The sequence below is a fragment of the Mastacembelus armatus genome, chromosome 10 (assembly GCF_900324485.2).
Source record: "Mastacembelus armatus chromosome 10, fMasArm1.2, whole genome shotgun sequence".
Lineage (NCBI taxonomy): Eukaryota > Metazoa > Chordata > Actinopteri > Synbranchiformes > Mastacembelidae > Mastacembelus > Mastacembelus armatus.
In genome coordinates, this window is record NC_046642.1 from 10,450,346 (window position 1) to 10,470,952 (window position 20,607).

At 40.2% G+C, this 20,607-nt stretch overlaps 3 protein-coding genes across 6 annotated transcripts; all 3 read right to left on the bottom strand.

The window, feature by feature from the left end:
• Positions 1-249: 249 nt before the first annotated feature.
• nxf1a (nuclear RNA export factor 1a) lies at positions 250-9,114 on the bottom strand. 3 transcript variants are annotated; one of them, XM_026329700.1, is made up of 22 exons: positions 8,949-9,114; positions 8,733-8,792; positions 8,103-8,313; positions 7,292-7,481; positions 7,115-7,198; positions 6,884-6,988; positions 6,666-6,746; positions 6,446-6,515; positions 6,026-6,114; positions 5,801-5,908; positions 5,592-5,701; positions 3,184-3,220; positions 2,859-2,927; positions 2,596-2,651; positions 2,317-2,424; positions 1,990-2,048; positions 1,759-1,874; positions 1,620-1,662; positions 1,448-1,526; positions 779-961; positions 628-688; positions 250-534 (listed from the first exon to the last, which is right to left on the bottom strand). In XM_026329700.1, the coding sequence occupies exons 2-22, from the start codon at positions 8,743-8,745 to the stop codon at positions 496-498; spliced, it is 1,911 nt and encodes a 636-aa protein (XP_026185485.1). In that variant the 5' UTR covers positions 8,746-8,792; positions 8,949-9,114; the 3' UTR covers positions 250-495. The 3 variants fall into 3 exon arrangements, with proteins under 3 accessions (XP_026185485.1, XP_026185486.1, XP_026185482.1); XM_026329701.1 differs by having other exon boundaries at positions 9,078-9,101; XM_026329697.1 differs by lacking the exon at positions 8,733-8,792 and having other exon boundaries at positions 8,858-9,114.
• Positions 9,115-11,150: 2,036 nt separating this feature from the next.
• Positions 11,151-15,276, bottom strand: LOC113144742 (inositol-trisphosphate 3-kinase A-like). Its single transcript, XM_026330967.1, has 7 exons — positions 14,407-15,276; positions 13,558-13,642; positions 13,107-13,320; positions 12,561-12,765; positions 12,335-12,433; positions 11,808-11,879; positions 11,151-11,577 (listed from the first exon to the last, which is right to left on the bottom strand). Exons 1-7 carry the CDS (start codon positions 15,274-15,276, stop codon positions 11,320-11,322), a joined length of 1,803 nt encoding a protein of 600 aa, XP_026186752.1. The 3' UTR covers positions 11,151-11,319.
• A 565-nt stretch (positions 15,277-15,841) lies between these two features.
• Positions 15,842-20,326, bottom strand: LOC113144038 (seipin). 2 transcript variants are annotated; one of them, XM_026329706.2, is made up of 10 exons: positions 20,214-20,326; positions 19,249-19,503; positions 19,064-19,142; positions 18,836-18,979; positions 18,678-18,713; positions 17,875-18,009; positions 17,685-17,782; positions 17,420-17,549; positions 17,187-17,265; positions 15,842-17,044 (listed from the first exon to the last, which is right to left on the bottom strand). In XM_026329706.2, exons 2-10 carry the CDS (start codon positions 19,488-19,490, stop codon positions 16,959-16,961), a joined length of 1,029 nt encoding a protein of 342 aa, XP_026185491.1. In that variant the 5' UTR covers positions 19,491-19,503; positions 20,214-20,326; the 3' UTR covers positions 15,842-16,958. The 2 variants fall into 2 exon arrangements, with proteins under 2 accessions (XP_026185491.1, XP_026185492.1); XM_026329707.2 differs by lacking the exon at positions 18,678-18,713.
• Between the last annotated feature and the right edge of the window lie 281 nt (positions 20,327-20,607).

A 20,607-nucleotide genomic window follows, 5' to 3' on the forward strand; every position in this document is an offset into this window, starting at 1 on the left:
TACATGCTATAGTGAAATCAATAGCTTTCAGATACATTTGCTTCTTGACCATTTCTTTGGTCATTTTCTTTTCAGTTTGCTCAACTATCATGAACAACAGTTATAAAAAAAACAAAAAAAACTACACTAACTGCTCTTCATTTATCTATATTTATGGTGAAACCACATTTTGTTATTTCTGTGGCGTAAGTAAAATGTATCAGTTGTGTGAATATTTTTATTGTTAAACAGAATACAGTAAATCAAGACGAACATTAAACCTGTCTTTATTCCTAAGAAAACATGTAGTGATTTCTATACAAATTATCAAATAGTAAATGTACTTTGGCCAATAACTGTTTTCATCTCAAACATTTGACATGTTAAAACAATAGCTAACTTAAGAAAATTCAATCTACATTATTTTTAGTGAAACAAAAACAGTAAAGGATAAAACAAAAGCGATAAATAAAATGACTGAATTTTATTTCACATTAACCTTTCACATTCAACTGTTCATTTTATGAATGCAACATCAGGGATCTGGCCTTCCGTCTAGAAAGAGAAAGAAAAAAGCATTTAAGGGCTTGCTATAAAAATAATCTAAACTTTATGGAAATTAGCAGAATGAATATAAAATCATGTTACCTTTAACTGAGTGAAGATTTGTGCTGCTCTGTTGAAATCCCACTCATTGTCTTGAAGACACCTTTGACAGTACAAGTGTTTAGATATTTCAAATTAAGTGTACACGTTTTAAATGCATTTCCAAAACCATGTTCACAAAAACAACACTTACTTTTGGGACCACTCCAGATTCATGCCAGACTTCTGCGAGAAGGCAGTGAGCATCTCCTGCTGCGACGCCGTGAGGGTGGGGACAGGACTGGAAGATGGAGTCGGGGCAGGGGCCACAAACGCTCGCCGAATCTCCTCTGTCGTGGCCATGCGGATGAAAAGCTGGTCGTTCACAATGCACAAACTGTGGCACAGAAGGGAACAAAAAGTAGAGAGACGATAAGACTTGAATGTTTCAGGTATTTCAGAATGAGGTGAACATTTGTTAGGTCGCTCTGCCACATACAGCCAAGTGCCAGGTGGTTAGACTCATCTAGCTTAAACCAGTGTAGTTTACTACAACTGCTGTGTTTTATTAGCTGGCAATATACTTGGAACTTATGTTTATATTATACCAGAAAAAACTCCTAGATTTGGTCATTTTCATTTAGACCTGTACTCCGAGTGTCTGCTTGTTTTAGAATGTCACTGCAAGTCACTGCAAGAGCAGCTCACAGCTGATATTTCACAGGAGACAAGGTAAAGGATGTCTGTCATCATGTTGAGGATCATCAATAAAATGAATTAAATGGCTGTTACTATGTTTGCACTATGATACAAGCACCTCCATGGAGACATGGAGAAAACAAGGACAATACGACTGAATCCTTTGGGAGCTCACTAAACTCACCCAGAATTTCCTGCGGGAACTGTGATGAAAACTCGGGAGAAGGCCATTGTGGAGTCTCTGGATTTACCATCAACAGCAACTGAAAAACAGACAACAAATTGGTAACAAAATGATAACGTCTCTTGCAGTGTAGGAGAACAAGATTAAAGTCATGAAGAGCAAAACAACTCACCTTCTTTAAAAACTCCACTCACTGTGAATAACAGTAGTGTGTTCTGTAGACAGAAGCATTGTGCAAAATTAATACACACGATTGACAGCAAGAGAAAGAGGCTAAAACCAAGCACTGGCCAACAGAACAATCAGCTCACTGTGTAGGTGTTGACGTCAACAGTAAAGGAGGCAACGTCATGTTGAGTTTTGGGCAACTCGTTGAGGAAAGCCACCACATTCAGTCGTGTGTGCTTCAACAGACGAAACCGCATTGCTAAAGGAGGCAAAATTTAGAAAGTGAAACATCAGGAGTCATCTGAAAATCACAAAAATATTCACTTAATAATTCAGATACCAAGTTAGGACAACAGCTCAACAGGGACACTCACTGGAGTCTTTGATCCTCTTCAGGTTTCGACTGTCTTTGTGATACTCTCCTAGACTGCTCCTGAGCACCAAAAGAGAGGGACAGAGAGTCAATGAACACAGCTGGCTTGGATGGTATGAGGAGTGAGATCAGGGATAAGAGCAACACCAAAATGTTTTAAATCACTAATAAATAATAAAATAAACAGTTTAAAAATAAAAATAAAATATGTAGTAAAATAAAAAAATAAAATGCAGTGTCCCTTCATATGCCACATGTAAGATAAGATGTACTTTACTTTTTGCTTTATTATTATTATTTTTTTATAAGTAGAAGCATATGCTGTTACCTGGAAGGGTTCTGTGTGGAGTAAGGTGTGGTGAGGGATAATGATGCTCCATCATGGTAAGCATCCAGGAGTGGCTGTCTGTCCCCTGAGTCGTATATGCTGTAATACCTGCAACAAGTCAGATGTAACATGAGCTGGTTTCCCTGTTTGTTCTCTTGTGTTGTTGTCATTCTTGGCCACAAATCATTTTCTGAAACTGTGGTTGGTTCACATCAAAAGTGCATTCACCCAGGATGACAGGAACCGATTAACTGATAAAAAAAAAAGGTATGAACTCACTGTTGCAAAAAGCGAAGGATAAGGGCCTTGATTTCATCTGAGCCAAAACAGCTGCCCTGGATTGTTAAATGGAAAAACATTTGTCAGGCACGCAAAGGCAAAAAAAATGTTACAAGACTTTCAACTGTGGGGAGAGAAATGCAGACTAAAATGACAGTTTGGATATTCACAGTAATGAAATGAAGACTGTGAAAAGATCATATTGAATGTCATCAGCAATATCTGTTTAAATAAAAAATTAAAATGCAGATAAAACAAGTAACCTTGCAGGGGGGGATGGAGGTGGGTGTTTCCACATCAAATCCAATGGGTGGGGGGAGGTCTTGACCATCCTTAAAACAGGGAACACATCAAGGAAGGTACATAAGACAGGGTAAACTGCTGTGCCACTGTACGTTCCAATTCAACTAATATGGTTTACAAGATGTATTTTTCAATAACATTCAACATTTGTAAAATTGTCTAAAACAAAATGCAGACCGTGTAGTACTGCCCCGAAATATTAATCAAATGTACATCAATTAGTACATACAGAAATTAAACAGGGAGTACATGTGCTCATATATTGGTGCATAGATATGCACTTACCAGTTTGAGAAGCCGAGGAAATCTCTGCCGCACAGCACTGGCACAGGAACAAAAAAAATCAAGAGCAGTAAAGTTATCATCACAAACCACCCCTCGCACGGGTAAATGATATTCAACAGAGTAAACGCCACTGTAAATCACATTTGTTACGCCATTTTGTGTTTTTCAGGAATTTCAAGCTGCTATACTGTTGAGCACATTTGGGAGAATACAGCCACGTACGGATACATGACAAAATAGTGTAACTACAACCAGTGCCTCATTATTCTTTGTATATAAGCCATTACACAATTGGACTATTGTACACATTCTTATCCTCCCATCATGCTGTGTCATTAGAAACTTTTCCCACCCCAAAATGTACTTACCAGCAGGTATACTCACCCTCTCCCCCATTATGGAGATATACTTAGATCTGACATGGGGAAGCATTACAAGCACACTTTTCAAGGAGCACACACATACAAACTCGCAGCAAACCAAGTTCTATCAGACTGCACTGGAAACCAACAAACATATCTGTTCTGAATTAGTAGAATAAAGAGGTGATGCATTGTTGGGAGAGAGGTGGTTACCGCCAGTCTCGTGTTAACTTCCCCCCAAAATCTGGTCAAGATGTTGGGGAACAGATGAGTCTACATCAGCAAAAAAAAAAAAAACAACAACAAAACAAAACAGGGTCTGGGTAAAAAAAGTATAAAATAAAATTTACACAGACACTAGGACAAGAAGTGTAACATTCATAAGAGGTGCCAATCACTTAATAGTGTGTGGGTTTGTCAGTGTCTGTGCCCATGATTATCAGCAAAGAAAGACAGCCTGAGAACAGAGCTCAGAAAAAAAAAAAAAAAAAAAAAAAAAGACAGCTGGCCTCAAAATGAGCTGGACCCAGCAGTCCCACCACTCATCCCGTAGTCTCCCTCTGCTGTGGGTGACACCCACAGCAGTTATCAGTAAGTATTACACAGCCAAGATCAGTTCAAAAGAGCTTGGCCTTCATGCACTAACAGCTACTGGACTGTCAACATTTAGCGTCCACCTACATTGTTAATATTCTACTCTGCTTTATCTGCTTAACACCTGAGCTTTTGTTGTACTGATCACAGCCATGAGAAACGGAAGAGGAAATGGTTTCACTTTTTTTCATTTACTTCAGGCAAAACTGAACTTCCAGTTCAGAACACCTTTTCCTCAGAAGTTTTTTAAGGGCATTTGCCAAAGTCTCCACTTCATTCACTTAACAGCAGAGGCCTGTTTTAGGCCAAAGAGGACCAACTTTGTCGTAGAGACACTGCTTTTTCATTGGTCGCTGAAAATGGCAGATCCCCCCCCCGCCTCAGCCCAACGGCTTTTCCTGTGGAGTCCCATCTTCTCAATTTCTTCGCGTCACATTGACAGTGAGTCAGAGCTCACGGGGACTGAGGCTGAGTAATCGTGACTGTGCCTGCCTTAGGTTGTCCCGAGGTTTTGAGGTGGGATCTTACCCGTCATGGGCTATCCAGCCTTCCATACTCGCCTTATACAGGGGGCCGAGTGGGCATGGACGCTACGAGAGGAGGGGTATTTTTGGCTGTGGAATTACTTTGTTTGATCCAAACATTTGTAAAGACAAGCGTGGATTTCCCTCTTTCCAAAAAATAACCAATACTTTTGTGCATTAGTACTAAAATTGGTCATGGACTGGATTTGTAATATATAGATTTGTAAGCAGTTCAGAGTAAATTATGTTAAACAGTATTGTTCTGCTGGATCCTTTTAAGGGCTTCTTCTTAGAGCTATACATCAGCAGTGTTTTATTCAGCAGTTTCTGGGATAACTAGGTAGGATGTCAGCAGGGGAGTTGCTGGGTAGAGCATCACTGAGAACCATAAAACAGACCAAAGCTTGAAAGGACGTCCCACAGAGAAGCGCAATAACTGCCAAAGAGAAAAAAAATTTAAGCAAGTTGAAAGGAAAACAATGTGGAATAGCATCATGGTTAGATCATCCCCTCAGCAACGTTTAGAATTAAATGTTTAGTTCGCAGTATGAAAAGGAAACAATCATCAGGTGGGAAGAAGTGTGTAAAAGAAAGTTAAGAAACAATTTGAACTAGCTATAGATGAACCGATGTGTTTCTCTTCTCCTTTGCTTCTTTCACATACATATACACAAAAATACGGAGTTAACTGAATCTCAGCTGGGCCTCCTTGGTCCTACAGTTCATCCTTCACTGCTGGGAAAATGGTGTCTGTTATCTTACACACAAACACAATGGCTTGATGTTCTTTTGTAGCACACTGCTGCATATTCTTCTCATATGGGAAAGAGTCCCAGGCAGCCCTGCTTGTAAACTCAAGAGTCACACACTGTGACACATTTCCATAAAAACATCTCCCCTCAACCCCCCCAAAAAATAACTGACTGACCTGATGTATGAGGCCTGGTCCTTGAAGTGGTTACACAGAGGGTTCCTATTCAGCCACAGCTCCACCAGCTTCAGGCCTTTCACCTTGTCCAGCTCCCGGTCTGACTTTAGCTGGACAAACACAGAAACGATGTTAGAGGAGGATTAAAAAAAAGGGCCCAGGACATGCCTAGTTATTATGGTCTAGATAAACTAAGCATCCAGTTTCACCTCATTGTTGGAAAGGTTGAGGGTCTTCAGATTAGGAACCTTGGTCACCAATTCAGCAAGTTCATCCAGTTTGTGAATACGGTTATTACTCAGGTTCAAGCACGCCAGCTAGCAAAAGTCAGAGGAGACACAACATCAGTTTGGCCATCACTTCATCAGAAAGCATACAGAGAATGTGTGTACACAGTGTGAACAGCAAACAATGTCAAATTCATTAGCGCTTACCTCTGGAATGTTTTCTTCAATGATCTTGATGACGGCCTCCATGTTTGTCTTCCAATTCAAGACTATTTCAATGTTGTGGGACACCAGGTCTGTCACATAAAATACAATTCAACTACTCAACTAAAGATGTCTTATTGGATAAAGATTTTAATTTTCTGCCACATTAAAGCAATAAAGTAAAGCTCTACAAAGTTTCATTTCATCACCAAATTGTCTGTATTACCTAATGAATCCCCAATGTAACACAATACTTGGAATATAAAGACTTGGTGCCATTTAGCACAGATAATTAAAATAATCTTGAATAATTCAGTAGTTTAGCAGTAAGTAGCTGTAACATCTACTGTTACAATTATTAAATCTGTGTTCAAAATCAAGCCATACGAATAATTTATGTGTTAGAGATAAAAGCACAATTACCTGGGTCTGTTCGGATGTTGTTCAAGTCCAATGCTTGTTGAGAGCCATCGAAACGTTTTGCCATGCATTGCTGCAAAAGATAGCGAACACATCGATCCACAAATCCACATCGTTACTTTTCATTCACAATATTTCTCCTAGAAATACTGACCTACATTTTAATCTATACTCAAGCCTGAAGGACACTATTTTCTACTTTAACTACTATTTCAAAGCTCACCTTTAGGTGCTCCAAATGCTCAGGCTTCAGGTCAGACAGGAGGAAAGATGGTGGCGCACTGTCGTTGACATGCACTTCCACCTTCAGGAACCAAGTGACATAAATTAATAAAAAGAGATGTCTTAAGGTGTATTAGAAAACTGTGACATACAATAGACCAGAAACATGTTTATGGTTATCCATTATATAAACGTCACAAAGTGAGACACCTAACATACCTTATAACCATCTGTGTCTGTAATCTTGTGAGAGCATTTGTGCAAAGCACTGGCAGCAGAGGAATCATCCACATAGAAATGGGCCCTGCCATGATCAACATGGTACTGGACAGACAGGGACAGAAAGAGACATATTTAAAATTATACATACTAAGAAAGGGTGAGTCTTGGCTTGTGTAATGAGCGCAACGGCAGATTGAACACAAGTAGGAAGATAGTGCTGGATCTCACCTGTACAGGTGTGTAGGGAACTGCACATATGTTCTGAAGAGCTGCCAATAACCATTTCTTGTCATATTTTCTTCCATGCGGTATCTGTCAAATAGGCAAGAAAGCAAAATATGACATCCTTTAACAGGTTACAAAGTAAAACAATGAATGTTTTATGGTGAATGTTGTAATACACACCGTTACTTTGTACCAGCCTGATCGGTTCTTCCCTCCCCCCCCTCCTCCTCCTCCACTGCTGCTTCCTCCACCTCGGTCTCCTCCTCTGAAGCCTCCCCCGCCTCCTCTATTGTTTCCTCCCCCTTTAACTTGTCGTCTGTCTCTGTCAAACCGTCCATCTCCTTTCCGAAATGGTCTTCCATATGGGTTGCTAAATAACATAAAAGAGAGCTATATAGTGACACAGTCGTCTCTCACCTGTGTTTTGGCTTGAAGAACCAGGGTCTAAATTAAGCTGGTATTTTCTAATGGCTCAGGAACTACTAAGGCAGAGTGTTGTTTCTAGATTTCGATGCAACCAGCAAGTCCTAAGAGTACATTTCTGTGCTGTTGTGCTTTTGTGTGGAACAGAGTAGAACTCCAACTACTCTTTATCACAGAAACACTATAAGCTTTTGTTTACACTAAATATTTCTCACTTATCATTCAGGCTTGGAAAAAAAAAAAAAAAACACACAAATCAACTTGCCAACATCATAAAACATGGCACTTTCCTCTTTTATGGCTGAACCACCACTTTTTATGGTGGATGATTGCCACCAAATGTGCCTTTGCAGCAACAAGTTGGTTAAGTGTGTATCATTTCAGAAGTTACTAGGCAACACAACCTCCCTGCTTTACAGTTACACAACAGGAATATATTATATATCAGTCTGGACTCCATATGTTATTTTGTCAATTTGTCAAATAACACATCTGATGTCATAGGTAAACTATTAAAATTAAAATATGTTAAAACAACATGATGGCTTAATTAATCAGCAATACTTACAATCTGTGCTGAGAGCTGCTATCCTGAGAGCTGTCACTCATAGTTACATCTCCATCAGTATCTTCCAGCCTGGTCCGCGGTCCCGGACCTCCAAAGCCTCCAGAGTGGCTTCCTCGTTGGCGGTCTCTGCGGGACCTGTCATACGACCTGCCCTTGTGGGCACCTCTGCCTTTACGGTTGCGAAACTGTGGCGCAGTTCTATCATCATGCTCTGGGAAAGGCAACAAAATGTAGACTTTATTGACTTAAATATCACACACAAACACAATTAAATAAAAACCATTACGCACCACCAAACAAACAGCTCTGCCAGCACATTAATCAGAGAATTAGGACAAATTTCATTTATAGCCAAAAGACTATACTCCAAGGTTTGCTGAAAGAAAAAAATACTGTTTTAGAAAATAATCGCTAGCTATTAACCACATGCACTTATCTGTATATACTTCAAAATGTTGGGCACAAGCTGCTTACTGACCCGTGTAGTAAATGTATTCAGTGTATTCCTACTCTTTGGTATTGTAAAGCTCATCTAATAATGAAGTAACTAGTACTAACGTTACTTCATAAGTACTTGGATACGTAACGTGAAATAATTAGATCTCCTGGGAGCCGAAGATATGATTTTACCTCCTTGGACCATGAAACCAGTGCTTCTGACCTCTCTCTTCACTGTAAAGTCCTCACGGTCTGAAGGAAAATGGTAAAATAACAGAAAACGTAAAGTTACTGCTGCACTTAACAGGGTTTCTTACCGTTGTAGTAATGCCCGCCGTCCGCCATGTTTCTGCAATAGTGTTATATAAAACCACACAATCTCGAGTGGAAAAATATAAATTACGGAACTTTGCTTTTCTCCTTCACGAAACGCAACGACACCGATGAGGCAGAAACTCCAGCATGCCAGCTGTTCCAGACGAGACACAAAGGAGACGACAACGTGATGGCGGAGAGAGCTGTTAGCTGTTAGCTTACCTAACTACGTTCGCTGCGTGTTGACGAGGAGACGACGGAAAAGCCACGTTCAGCTTCCGGGGCAAATAACCAAAATAATGGCACACAAGTTAAATAATAAAAATGTTAGTAAATATGTCTGAGTTAATGCCTGAAGGATAAAACTTGACCCCAGTCCTTCATGAAGGTTTAACTGTCTAGTTATAGTTATGAACAGTTATTCCTTAGTGGTTTAATTTCGTTATCCCCTTTGGAGGATGTACTTTCTGGTGCACGTCAATTGTACTGCATACAGAACAGTATTTCTGTTATTTGTGCTTTAATGGGGTGAACAAACTAATATAGATAAAGCCAGGTATACAACTCAACAGCACCACACCTCTATAAAACAATTTTAACTAACATTGAACATATAACTTTTATAAAAATGGGGATTTATTGCCAAGATATGCTATAAGACTCCTATCCTGTGGCAATATGACAGGCAATTGGAATCCAACAACCAATTTAAAATTTTAACCAAAATAATTAAAAGCTAATTAAATATTGGATTGTCACTTTGCACACTGAAATGCCAATTGTAAAATGAAATGTAACAAAGAGACCAAAAATACCCCATACCAAACACCTCGATGCTGATAATGTCATATTATATCAGAAGGTGAATACAATTAGGTAAACATGATCTGCGCATGATCTTTCACAATTTGGGCTGATGAAGCTTTTTTAACCTGTTTATTTTTAAATGTTTAACATCTAAACTAGTGTATTGTCTCCACCAGACTTGTCCCTATCGACACCTGAGCACAAACCCTACCTAGGCCCATAAAAACCTGCACAAGGTGAGCTGGATAAGTGTAATCACATTAAAAAGTGTAACAATGTAAAGATGTGATCACACACGTACCGTGACTGAGCACACGTGCGACCACGGACAGGTTGGGGTAGCCTCTCCCGAGCAAAGTCACACGGTCCATGGAGGAAACTTCACTGGCTGCGGTCAGGAAAACTACCAGGACTTGTTGTGTTGTTGGAAAATAAACTTAGAATACAAAAGTGCTAGATGATGAATCCTTTCGCTGATAATTTTAACAGCGCCAACTTTTTTCTTTTTATAACTTCACGTTTGTTAGCTTAGCTTGCGTTTAGCTGAGTCCCGCTAGTTGTTAGCATTCGCTTAGCGTGGCATCCTGCTGGACATCTTTGACCATTTTAACCGATTAATTTGTTTTTCCACCGCAGTGTTTATCGTCCTGACATAAGAAAAGACTAGTTATTGTAACACGACTGTCTCGACTGGTGTCGGTCTGTCCCGCTCTCTTTTCTCCGGCACTAACAACAACCAGGCGCCACCTGGTGGAGGAATAACGTTAACGTTAGTGTTATAACGTACAGAAATGAGTTAAAGCTAATAAAATAAATGAAGATTATAATGTTTCGGTTCTGGCTTTAGTCATTTATATCATGTACTGTACTGAGGTACTCACACTTTACATTTCTCACTGTATATTTCTATTAATCTTTCAGTACATTTCAGTGAAGGGTAAAATGTACTTTTTATTCTAAAACAACAAAGCAAAGAAGGTTCCTGGGTCGAAACCCAGCAGGGCCCTGTCTGTGTGGAGTTTGCATGTTCTCCCTGTGCTTGTGTGGGTTTTCTCCAGGTACTCTGGTTTCCTCCCCCAGTCCAAAAACATGTATGTCAGGTTTATTGGTGACTCTAAATTGCCCATAGGAGTGAGTGTGAGTGTGTGAGGTTGTTTGTCTCTATGTGGCCCTGTGATGGACTGGTGACCTGTCCAGGGTGTACCCCTGCCTTCCATCTGAAAGAGAGCTGGGATAGGCTCCAGCAGATCCCTGTGACCCTATATACAGTAGGAATGAGTGGGTATAGATAATATAAATGGAGTATTGTGAGCTAAATTTTAAAACCTCTTTTAACAAACATGACTAGTCAGCAGCAGAACAGGTGAGATCTCTTGCAAAGCAACAAAAACAAAGCTCAGCATTGTTGGTCCTTCATAAATGATAAAAACAAAGAAATTTTAAGGTTTTATGTTATTACATCTGTGACAACAACTCTGTTTCTGCTTTAGTGTATATGGTACATGCCAGATGTACCACCTCACATTTTATGGATTTTAGCTGAATTGAATTTCCTTTTCCTCAGATTGTGAAGACACATTCTTCATATTTCCATTCTCCTTCCTCACTGCCTCTTCCTGTCAGTAAAATGAAAGTGTAACAGCACTCATTTGTTTTCTCATCCAGAGTTTGAGAATTGTTTAAGGGGTGTTTCCACCACAGCTGTCCTGCTGGCCACACTGATGGCCTCACTCAGCGAAGTGATAAGAGAAGTCAGGCCGATGAGGTAGCCATCCTCTCTGCTCCCCTCGGCCCATGGGACATCATGTTGAAGCTCGCTTGTGTCAGGTACGAGGGTCGTCTTCCCAAAGTCTATCATCCACACGCTGGCCTTGCAGCTTTGGTCATGGACAAAGAGAAGCGAGCTGCCAATCATCTAAACAGGGCAAATATATATGTGTTTTCATACAAGAACACAGAAGCAAGGGTTCATTTGAGTGAGGTGAATATAAACTGTTCAGCAAAAGGCTGGGCTCAGTGTGGTCTAATGAAGCCTTTTCAGATCCACCTTTTATTGCTTTAGTTGATTTTCCAAATCTATATTCCTCACTTAAGAATCATTTAAAGAATTTACAAAAATGGGCAGATTTGTGTCCTCAAACCAACCTCATGGGTTCTGAAAAATGTTGAATTCATCAATGCGTCACTGAGGTCCAGGAGTCTGGAGTGGTATGCTTTCTGGGAGCAGTGACAGAAAGACAGATGAGACTGACATACTTGTAGTTTAGCTGCAACAATCGGTATTAACACGGTAAAAGATTTATGGGATATTGAGGAGAAGTGGATTCAAATGTAAAAACAACTGCCAGACAGTAGCAGATTAGAAAATGAAAACTCTTTTTAGGTTTTGTTTCATTTTAAATATGACTTTTAAACTGTAATGCTACCATCAATTATAATTGTGACATTCTATATGTTATATAATATTTCCATAAATGTTTGGCTTTACTTTGGTTGTCATTGCAGTACTTTTATGTGCATGTATATACAGTACACACAGAAACTTCACAAAACTCAGATTTTTGTTGATACTATTAATAACATAACTGTATAGGACTCCAAAGGAGACAATATATCAGCTTTTGTAAGATAAGCACAAGTAGCTGGTTTTGCTGAGATTAAGATTAACTGACCAGGATATCCAGCTGACTCCCAGTAAAGTACAGCAGGGCCTCCGTGACTTGAGATAAAGTCCGAATTTGTCTGAAATCCCTTTGGACACTGCCGTCCATCTGACTCACAGAGACAGAATCACAACAACACACATGGCACATTGTTAGGGGCTTAAACTGTTCAGGTAAAGGGGTGTTTTTCTGTAACATAAGTCAAAGGAGTGATTTCACTCTTCTTGACACTTACCATGATGCCCTCTATCCTGAAGCCCAGTGTGGCTGTAGAACTGTTTGTATCCCTCCATTGAAGGTAGCGCCACTTGGTCACACCTTTCTTTGCATGTTCCTCCTCTGATGGAGCTGACGGGTCTATTTTCACCATCTTCTGATACATATCACTCCGCAGAGTGGCTTTGGTCTGTGCTTTGGTAAGTTCCTCTACCTGGTATGTCCTAAGAGGAAAACTCCAATATAGTACATTGTTTAGAAAAACATAGAGCTGTGTAGAAAGAACAATGTAAAAATGTACACAGATTTCTAGAATAATCAGGGACAGTTGGAAGGGTTTTTTTGTTTTAGTTTTGTACAGCCACACCAGAAGGATATTGCTTCTATAAACCACTAAAAACCTGCAATAAGTTACACTTGTCAATTCCAAGTAATAATCCGGGAAAGGTCAGTGGTTGAAATGAGAAATTCTGCTTTATAAGACCTAGTTGAATTACATCACTAGTTTAGAGAATCATGAAAATGGACATAAGACTTAATCCATGCAAACTACACACAAGGTTACCTGACTCCCATCTTGCAGTCCATTATAACAGGCCCCCTCAGACCGCTCAGCAGGTCCTCCAGCCGGATATAGCGGTGCTCCCCTCTGGTGACCAAACCATGGTACTGCGGCACAAAGGATCTAAGTGGGTCTCGCATCAGGCAGTCTAGACACTTTGCCTCCAATTCACTGTACAGTTTCAGCACCTCTCCTCGTTCACTTAGCTGGAAGTTACCTATTGAGTCACCAACAATCAGTGAGAAATGGGCAAAGTTTTGAATGATTACATTTCTATATGGTCAATGAAGCAAGAAGGCAGGATGGGGTTATTATTACTCCTATTAATGCAAAGTGTTAATGTACAAGGTGGTAACAGAAAGCTTCAGAAACACAATCTGACTTTTAACAGACTTCATCACATTAGTTTGTAAGTGTTTGTGTCTGTTTTGTCGATTAATTGTGACACACATGCCTTGATGTCCACCCAGTTGGACCCAGGAGCCCTGCCGCCGCAGTGACCAGTTCACCATGGTCAGATAGGTTTTCCAGGAGCGGCACTGAGGTACAAAAGAAGAGCAGATCATGTTGCTGTCTATAAGGTCTATAAGACCTATTGTTTTCTGGGTCTGGGGCCAATCCCAGTATGATTTTTTTTTAAAAAACAATAGTTTGACAGTTGTTTAGCAGATGTGAAGGATACCAACATGTTCACCTGCAGATAATTCTGCAATTAAAGATCTCTTAAGATCAACCGTCTTCTTACAACATATCTCTGATTAAGTTTGTGTAGACGCCTCTTGTGTTTTCAGTGCACGTCAAATAACAGTTGTGTCAGGGTATCATCCAGCAGTTTTGAGCTGGTTTGTATATACACAAAACAGCTGCAAATAGACACAGATGTGGTCGCTGAAAAGGCAAAAACCAGGAGAAACTAGAGTGTACCTGAACATGCTTATTAATGGCACTGCCACTGTGAAGAAATTCTTTTTGAACTACTGGACTCGAACAATACAGACAGTGAAGCACTGAGAGTCCTCCACCAACTGCCTGCTCCTCTCTACTCTACTCTCATATCTGTAGCAGAAGCAGCAGCCAGGCATGCAAACACCATTCAAATCTGACCTTCTCAAAGTCCTCTTTCAAGCCCATGCAAATCATCAGGACCACAGGTGCAAAGAACAGTTGAGAAATATCATTTTAAGCCTTCCATGGAAAACCAGAGCAACCACATGTGCAAGGTGGATGGCAGTGCAATATCAAACATGGACATTTTGTTCTAAACTGCATCGAGCCCTTCTGTGTTTATCTCAGTCATTCTCACCTTTCTGAATGCCTTCCTCTTTTTTCCAACATCATCCTTTTCGCTGAAGACCTCATCACTCTCTGAGGAGGAGAGGTTGATGGAGGAGCAGGATGAGGTGGAGGAAGAAGAGTGCAAAAGCTTGGAGAGAATTGGATGTGGGGTGGACTGCAGATGTGCTGTGGAGCTCCCTCTCATTCTCATCAACCCCTCAGTCGCGTCAGTGGTTTCCCCACTCCCATCACACTCGCCCTCTACTGCCGAAATAGAAGATTTTTTCTTCTCTTCATCCTCCTTTTCTTTTCTATCTGTCTTGAAACTTAAATTTCTCCCATTCCAGTGTTTCCACTTTGTGTTTTTGCACCCTTCTCTCCCCTTGCCATCGTGCTCCCTCTCCCTTCCAGTTTCTTCTACTCTTCTTTTCCCACTCCATCTTCCTCTTTCACATTCATCTGTGTCAACTTGATCGCTCCCATCTAGTCTCTCCTTTATCCTCATCCTCCATTTTGCCTTCACTTCATGTCTTGCAGTCAGTTCTACATCCTCTTTTCTCTCTGTGCCTTGAAGTACCCCATGTCTGTCGTTCATCTCATCATGTCTGCAGTGTTGCTGCCAAATGATGCTTGATTTTGGATTTATCTCACTGTCCCACTGTCCTTCTTTTCCAAGCCCACTTATACAGTGATTGTAAGGTGGGAAACTTTTTGTCGTCTGGAGTCTGGGTCTGGATCTCACCCTGACTTTCCTACAGCTGCTGGAAGGCTCCTCACTGATGGTGAGATGCTGGTGAGTCTCATCCGACAGTCTGGTCGAAAAGTCAATATCCATAGTTTGCTTAGTTTGTACCCCCATCTTCATTCTCTCCATGTGGTTATCATCTTTCGTGTCCATCTTTGGGTCCAGTGTGGAGCACAGACAATGAGTCTACTCCATAAGATCAACATGTGCTTGTACAAAACAGGAAAACATTGTAGTAAGAGCTGCACTGTTTTGAATATGTTTGAGGAAATACATATACAATTCTAAATTCCACCCTAATTAAGCCTCAGCAATATTTCAAAGTTTTCTTTAATGGCATAAATGGAAATATAAAACTACAAACAGAATTGCCCAACTTACCTTACCTGTCTTCAACCTGTTAGTCTTCAGTGATAGAAAGCTCTGTGCCTGGTTGTGAACTATATCCCTATTTAATTGTTACTGCCGGGGCCATGTTTTGCATGCAGTGACGTTATCAAATTTCCAAAGCTTCATTCGGGGACGGCTGCTGGAATTTGGCCAAAAGTGCCCCAGGTCAAGAGGATATCCAGGATATCCAGGCCTGCCTGTGTCAGATGGCAGGGTAGAACTAGATTATGGTGTCCTCCTTGCAAATAACAGCATGCCCTTTGTGGGTTAACTGTTCTTAGGAAACTATGCCCTGACCACACAGAAATAGTCAGATGAAAAAGTTAAATAAAGTTTTGAAGCAGCTATTTAATAGACTGTACATTAGAATGGAATTACAGCAAAACAAATCAGTTTGTTGATGCACAGGTTAGATCATGTGCTTTAATCATCATCATTCTGGTAACAGGTTGGCAATATTTTAAAATAACATTTCAGTCAGCACGATCGTTATAACTTCCAAAAACAAAACAACCAAAGAACCAGGAACTACATTGTTGAATGTTGTATATTGTAGTATACTGGATCTACTGTGACACTGTATCTTTGTGCATGTACATGTCACAAGGATACCCAAAAGTGTCCAAAGCCTGTTTGGAATAAATGCTGTTATGTATAGATTCATGGAATAGGCTCCAGCAGATCCCTGTGTCCCTAAACAGCAATAAGTGGGTATAGATAATGGATAGATGGATAAATTCAAATAGATGACATAACTATGACCATGTAATATTGAAAACAATTTTAAAACAAAACAATATTTTTCCATCTGGCTTCTGTTTGTTAATTTTATGCATCTTTGCCATTTTCGCAATTTCTTTTATCTGTGAGTTCTCAAAGCAACAGCCAGCCACATAAAGGGTTTTGTCTTGCTTGCCTTGATAGAAAAAAATAGTGATGATAAGTGGTTCAGAAATAAAACAGTCATCTGAAAGAAAAAGGGATTGTAAGAAGCACATTTGGAAATTAAAACTGCTGGAAAGAAAAATATCCCTGCAATAAACAGGCAACTAGTGGAGTTACAATTAAATACCTTAGTCGCTTTGTCAGTATTTATCTGCCCAGTTTTTTAAAGAATTTATTTTTGTATTTTCTTAATATTAAACATGTCCCCATGGTGAACACCAGATCAGGGCTAGAAAGTGCTATGTAATAAAAAGACACTGACTCTGAAAGATTTGTGGGAAGTAATGATGCCAATCTTGTAAATCATAGGCTGTTTCCATTAAAGGTGAAATATGAGTGGGACATAGAAACATGATGTAAAAGTGGAAATGGCATTTTTGAAGATCTACAGCTCAAGCAGGGCTGCTTCTGTCATAAAACAGCATGTTTAAAATCCTGTTTATGGCCTCAGGCTGACTCTGATTCAGTTTTTTTAAAACATGACCTTGCATTTGCCTGTTCTACAGCTCTGCACTGTCGCCAAAGTGCAGGTGACGTCTACGATTTGTGTGGGTTATCTGGAGGGGACCCAGCAGCTCTGCAGCACCTGTCAAAGAATTTGTTTCCACAGTCAAAAATGCTATAACACAATAATGTTGTCAGTCTCATATGACTGATGCAAACAGCTTAAATAACATTAAAATTGTGTGTTGCGGACATCAGAGCATGTCTGTGTTATTTCTTTGTACCTGCAGGCACATCTTTTTCATCCTCTTGCTGGTTGCTCATGCTCTTCTCCCTCTCTGACAGCCGCCCATCTGTTCTGAGCTGTAAACAACAAGGAAAACACTCACACTGAGCTTGTTGAGTCTGAGCTCTTAACATCTCTGATGAATACATTAATAATTCACAATGTGCATCGCTGAAACTAAAAACAGGGAGTTCAGCATTATCTGCAGTAATACAACTTTCTTGCTTGTACCTGCTCCGGTCTCTGTTCTAATCTGAACAGCAGCCTCATGTAGCTGAGGACAAAGATGACACTGAGGAAGATGAAGTTACCGGACACGCCCACCAGGGCTGATATAACTGGGAAGGTGAACATCAGGTATCTGTTGAGAAAACAGAGAAAAATCTCATTACATTATATGAAAACACTTTTTTCTTATCTATCTGGTGCACACATCCATTTCATTTTACAAACTTATGCTTTGTGCAGGTATTTGCAGTATGTAAATGAGTCTCACCTTATGCCAGTGAAATGAGCATGAATGTACAGATGAGACGAGTAGATCTGCACCTTGTTGGACAGGATCTCAATGACAGCGGTGACTGAGGGGGCATACTGAACATGAAGATAATGTTACTGGAATTGAACAAAATACTCGTTTTCTATTTACATACACTCAGACAGTCACAGAGCAGCATGCCACTCACAGGGTCGTCTGTGTAGTCTGAGAAAAGTTCCACCTCCACCACTTGTTTCTGTTCAGCGGCTCCAAACAGAAAGGCTGGGAGGAACAGCAGTGTTCCCAGGGTCCTCAGCAGGCTCGAGCGGTATCGCAGCATGCTCTGAACAACACAACACAACACAGTCACTCTGAAGGCCTGGAGCAGCACAGTACTATACACAGTAGGACTTTATTCAGACCCCTGGGATGAATGATTCTGTTTTTTCTTCAAAAATGAATGATGATACCCAAATGATGTTCTCAGGAATATTATTAGGAATATTTAGGAAAATATCATTGATACTGCCATGAATGCAAATATTTTAATCACTGTATAACTCAATGACTGTGTTGTGTGCTCAGTTTAGTGGACTACGTCAGTGATCTACACAGTAAAACCAACCAACAGAGACCCCTGATTTTTTGTGTGGATTCAATCTTGTGTGGGATTTAAAGCTTTTGTGAGGCAGGTTAGTAGTCAAGCTACAAAAATATTCAAAGCATCTTATAATTAAATGCAGTCCAATATAATGCTCCTCCACTTCAGTGTCAGGCTTTAAAAAAAGATATTTATTAGATGACTGTTGCACTAGATTGCAGTGTACAGGGCATTTTTCTTCACAAATATTAGTCTTTATTTAACATGTTCATCCTGTCATAAGAGTAAGCTGAGCACTAAGATAAACTTCTGTTGCTGTGGCCCTCTGCAGTAAGCTTAAGTAGCTCTCTAATCTGGCTCTGACCAGGTAGTGTGATTAAAAGGTTATTTGGCGTGAGCGCTGTACTCACAAAGCGAGAGCTGGAGGCGGACAGCAGTTGCATTGTCTGAGAAACACACAGCAGTGCCACAGTAAATCACAGGTGTTTGCAGGAACTAGTAAAAAAAAAAGCTTTATTTGATTGTATGCACACATGTGGCCACCTAGAAGCTCAGAAGTGCAACTTACAGAACGAGCAGAGGAGGCAACCTGGCTTCCATCCTGAGAGAAACAGGTTGTTTTGATCATGAACATCCCCAGCTCCTGATTGGATGGGGACTCAGGCATCTCCAGTTGCAGTGAGATCCGATAAGCCTGGCCAAATGTCAGCACCTGAATATACATTTTAAATACATGATACTTGTGGGACTGTTTTATACACAGACCAAGGGAAATACACGAGATACATATACATACGTGTTTCTTGTTTCTCGTCAGAGAGACGTTGGCCAGAGGATAAGAGCACATAAAAGAGATGTGGGATTCACAATCTGTCCTGCCGACAAAACGACAATAAGTCGGTGAGTAAAATCGGTAAGTAAAAATAAGAAGGGGGGAATCAAACACTCTTAGTCTGTGTGAACAACACTTCACATACATACCTGTAGTGATAGTGCACTGGGGTGGAAAAAGTTGGCTTGGGCATGTAAGAGTAGTAGAAGCTCCCATATAAAAAGGCAGCAAGACAGAGGAGGAGGAAGACAACAGAAAACACAACCAAGCTCTGTATAACCCTCTGACGGACGCGTGACATCACCATGATGAGAGCATCCTGCAGCCTGAACAGCACCTCGTCAATGTGGACTGACTGCTCTCCATCATCTTCTGAGTGCAAATGATCCATAAAATCTAAAACTCTAACAGACAACAACAAATGCACTTTTTAAAAACCAGATCAGGGCAGGGTTTACTAAAGATATTTCCAAAATACAGATAGATAGAATTAATTAGTTGAAAGGGATTGAATACTCAGTTTGGCAGTCACTGAGGTTTAAATGCAATGACTTTTGTCTTTTCACCACATTTTCCTGAGAAAAGACAAACTGCATGATGCTGCAAAAGCTGACTGATCGTACTGTGATGTTATGATGTTTAAGACACAAGCCGTCTCATTCATATTATTGAACTCCACAAAACCACTGAGTCCAATCTCAGTCACAAGGAGAGGCCTTTCACATCAGATGACTCTAAACTGTGGAGTAGTACAAACACATTGTGCACCCAAAAGCAAAGAAGTAATCAAGAAATATGTGTCTGCTCACTTTGGTATAACATGTACGGTACAAAAACTGGAGTAAAGGTGTTTGTCAGTGCTCCAGGCTGAACTGTAAATGCCCATAACACTAATCTTTTTCTTTTTCACTTTCATGCAGCTAAAGCTTTAATGACATTGGTTCACTGACAGGGAGAAAATGTGTGTGTCCTTAAAGCGGATACACACATTTTCAGAGCAAGAGTTAAACAGCAACTGTCTAGAAGTACAATATGTGGATAAATAAGCGAAAATAAGCAAAATGCTCATGTGTTTGTGGTATCCACCAGCAACAAGCCTCCATAAAAAACTCACCTCCAGGTTCTGCTGGCAACTATGAGCTGTTGGGAAATCACTTCTCCTCTCCCTGAAGGCTGTTCACACACAGCTTGATGCTGTCTGGATGAAGGCTGAAATCACAAAACCCTTCGTCCCTAAAATGTGGCTATTGGAGCAGAGTTTAGTCCATCCCACATGGACAGAGATGCTGCTGCCAACTGGAACAGAGTTCTTTGTTGAACATGACACTGACAAAACAACAGAGGACTGAGATTTTAGTTTTATACACATCGAGCTATTCTACAGTGTATATATATATATATATATATATATATACATACAACACTAGACTACTCTATTACAATTAGGTGAGAAAACAAAGACTTCAAGAGGAAACTATAATAAGACTTCCCATGATGCTTATTGTTCT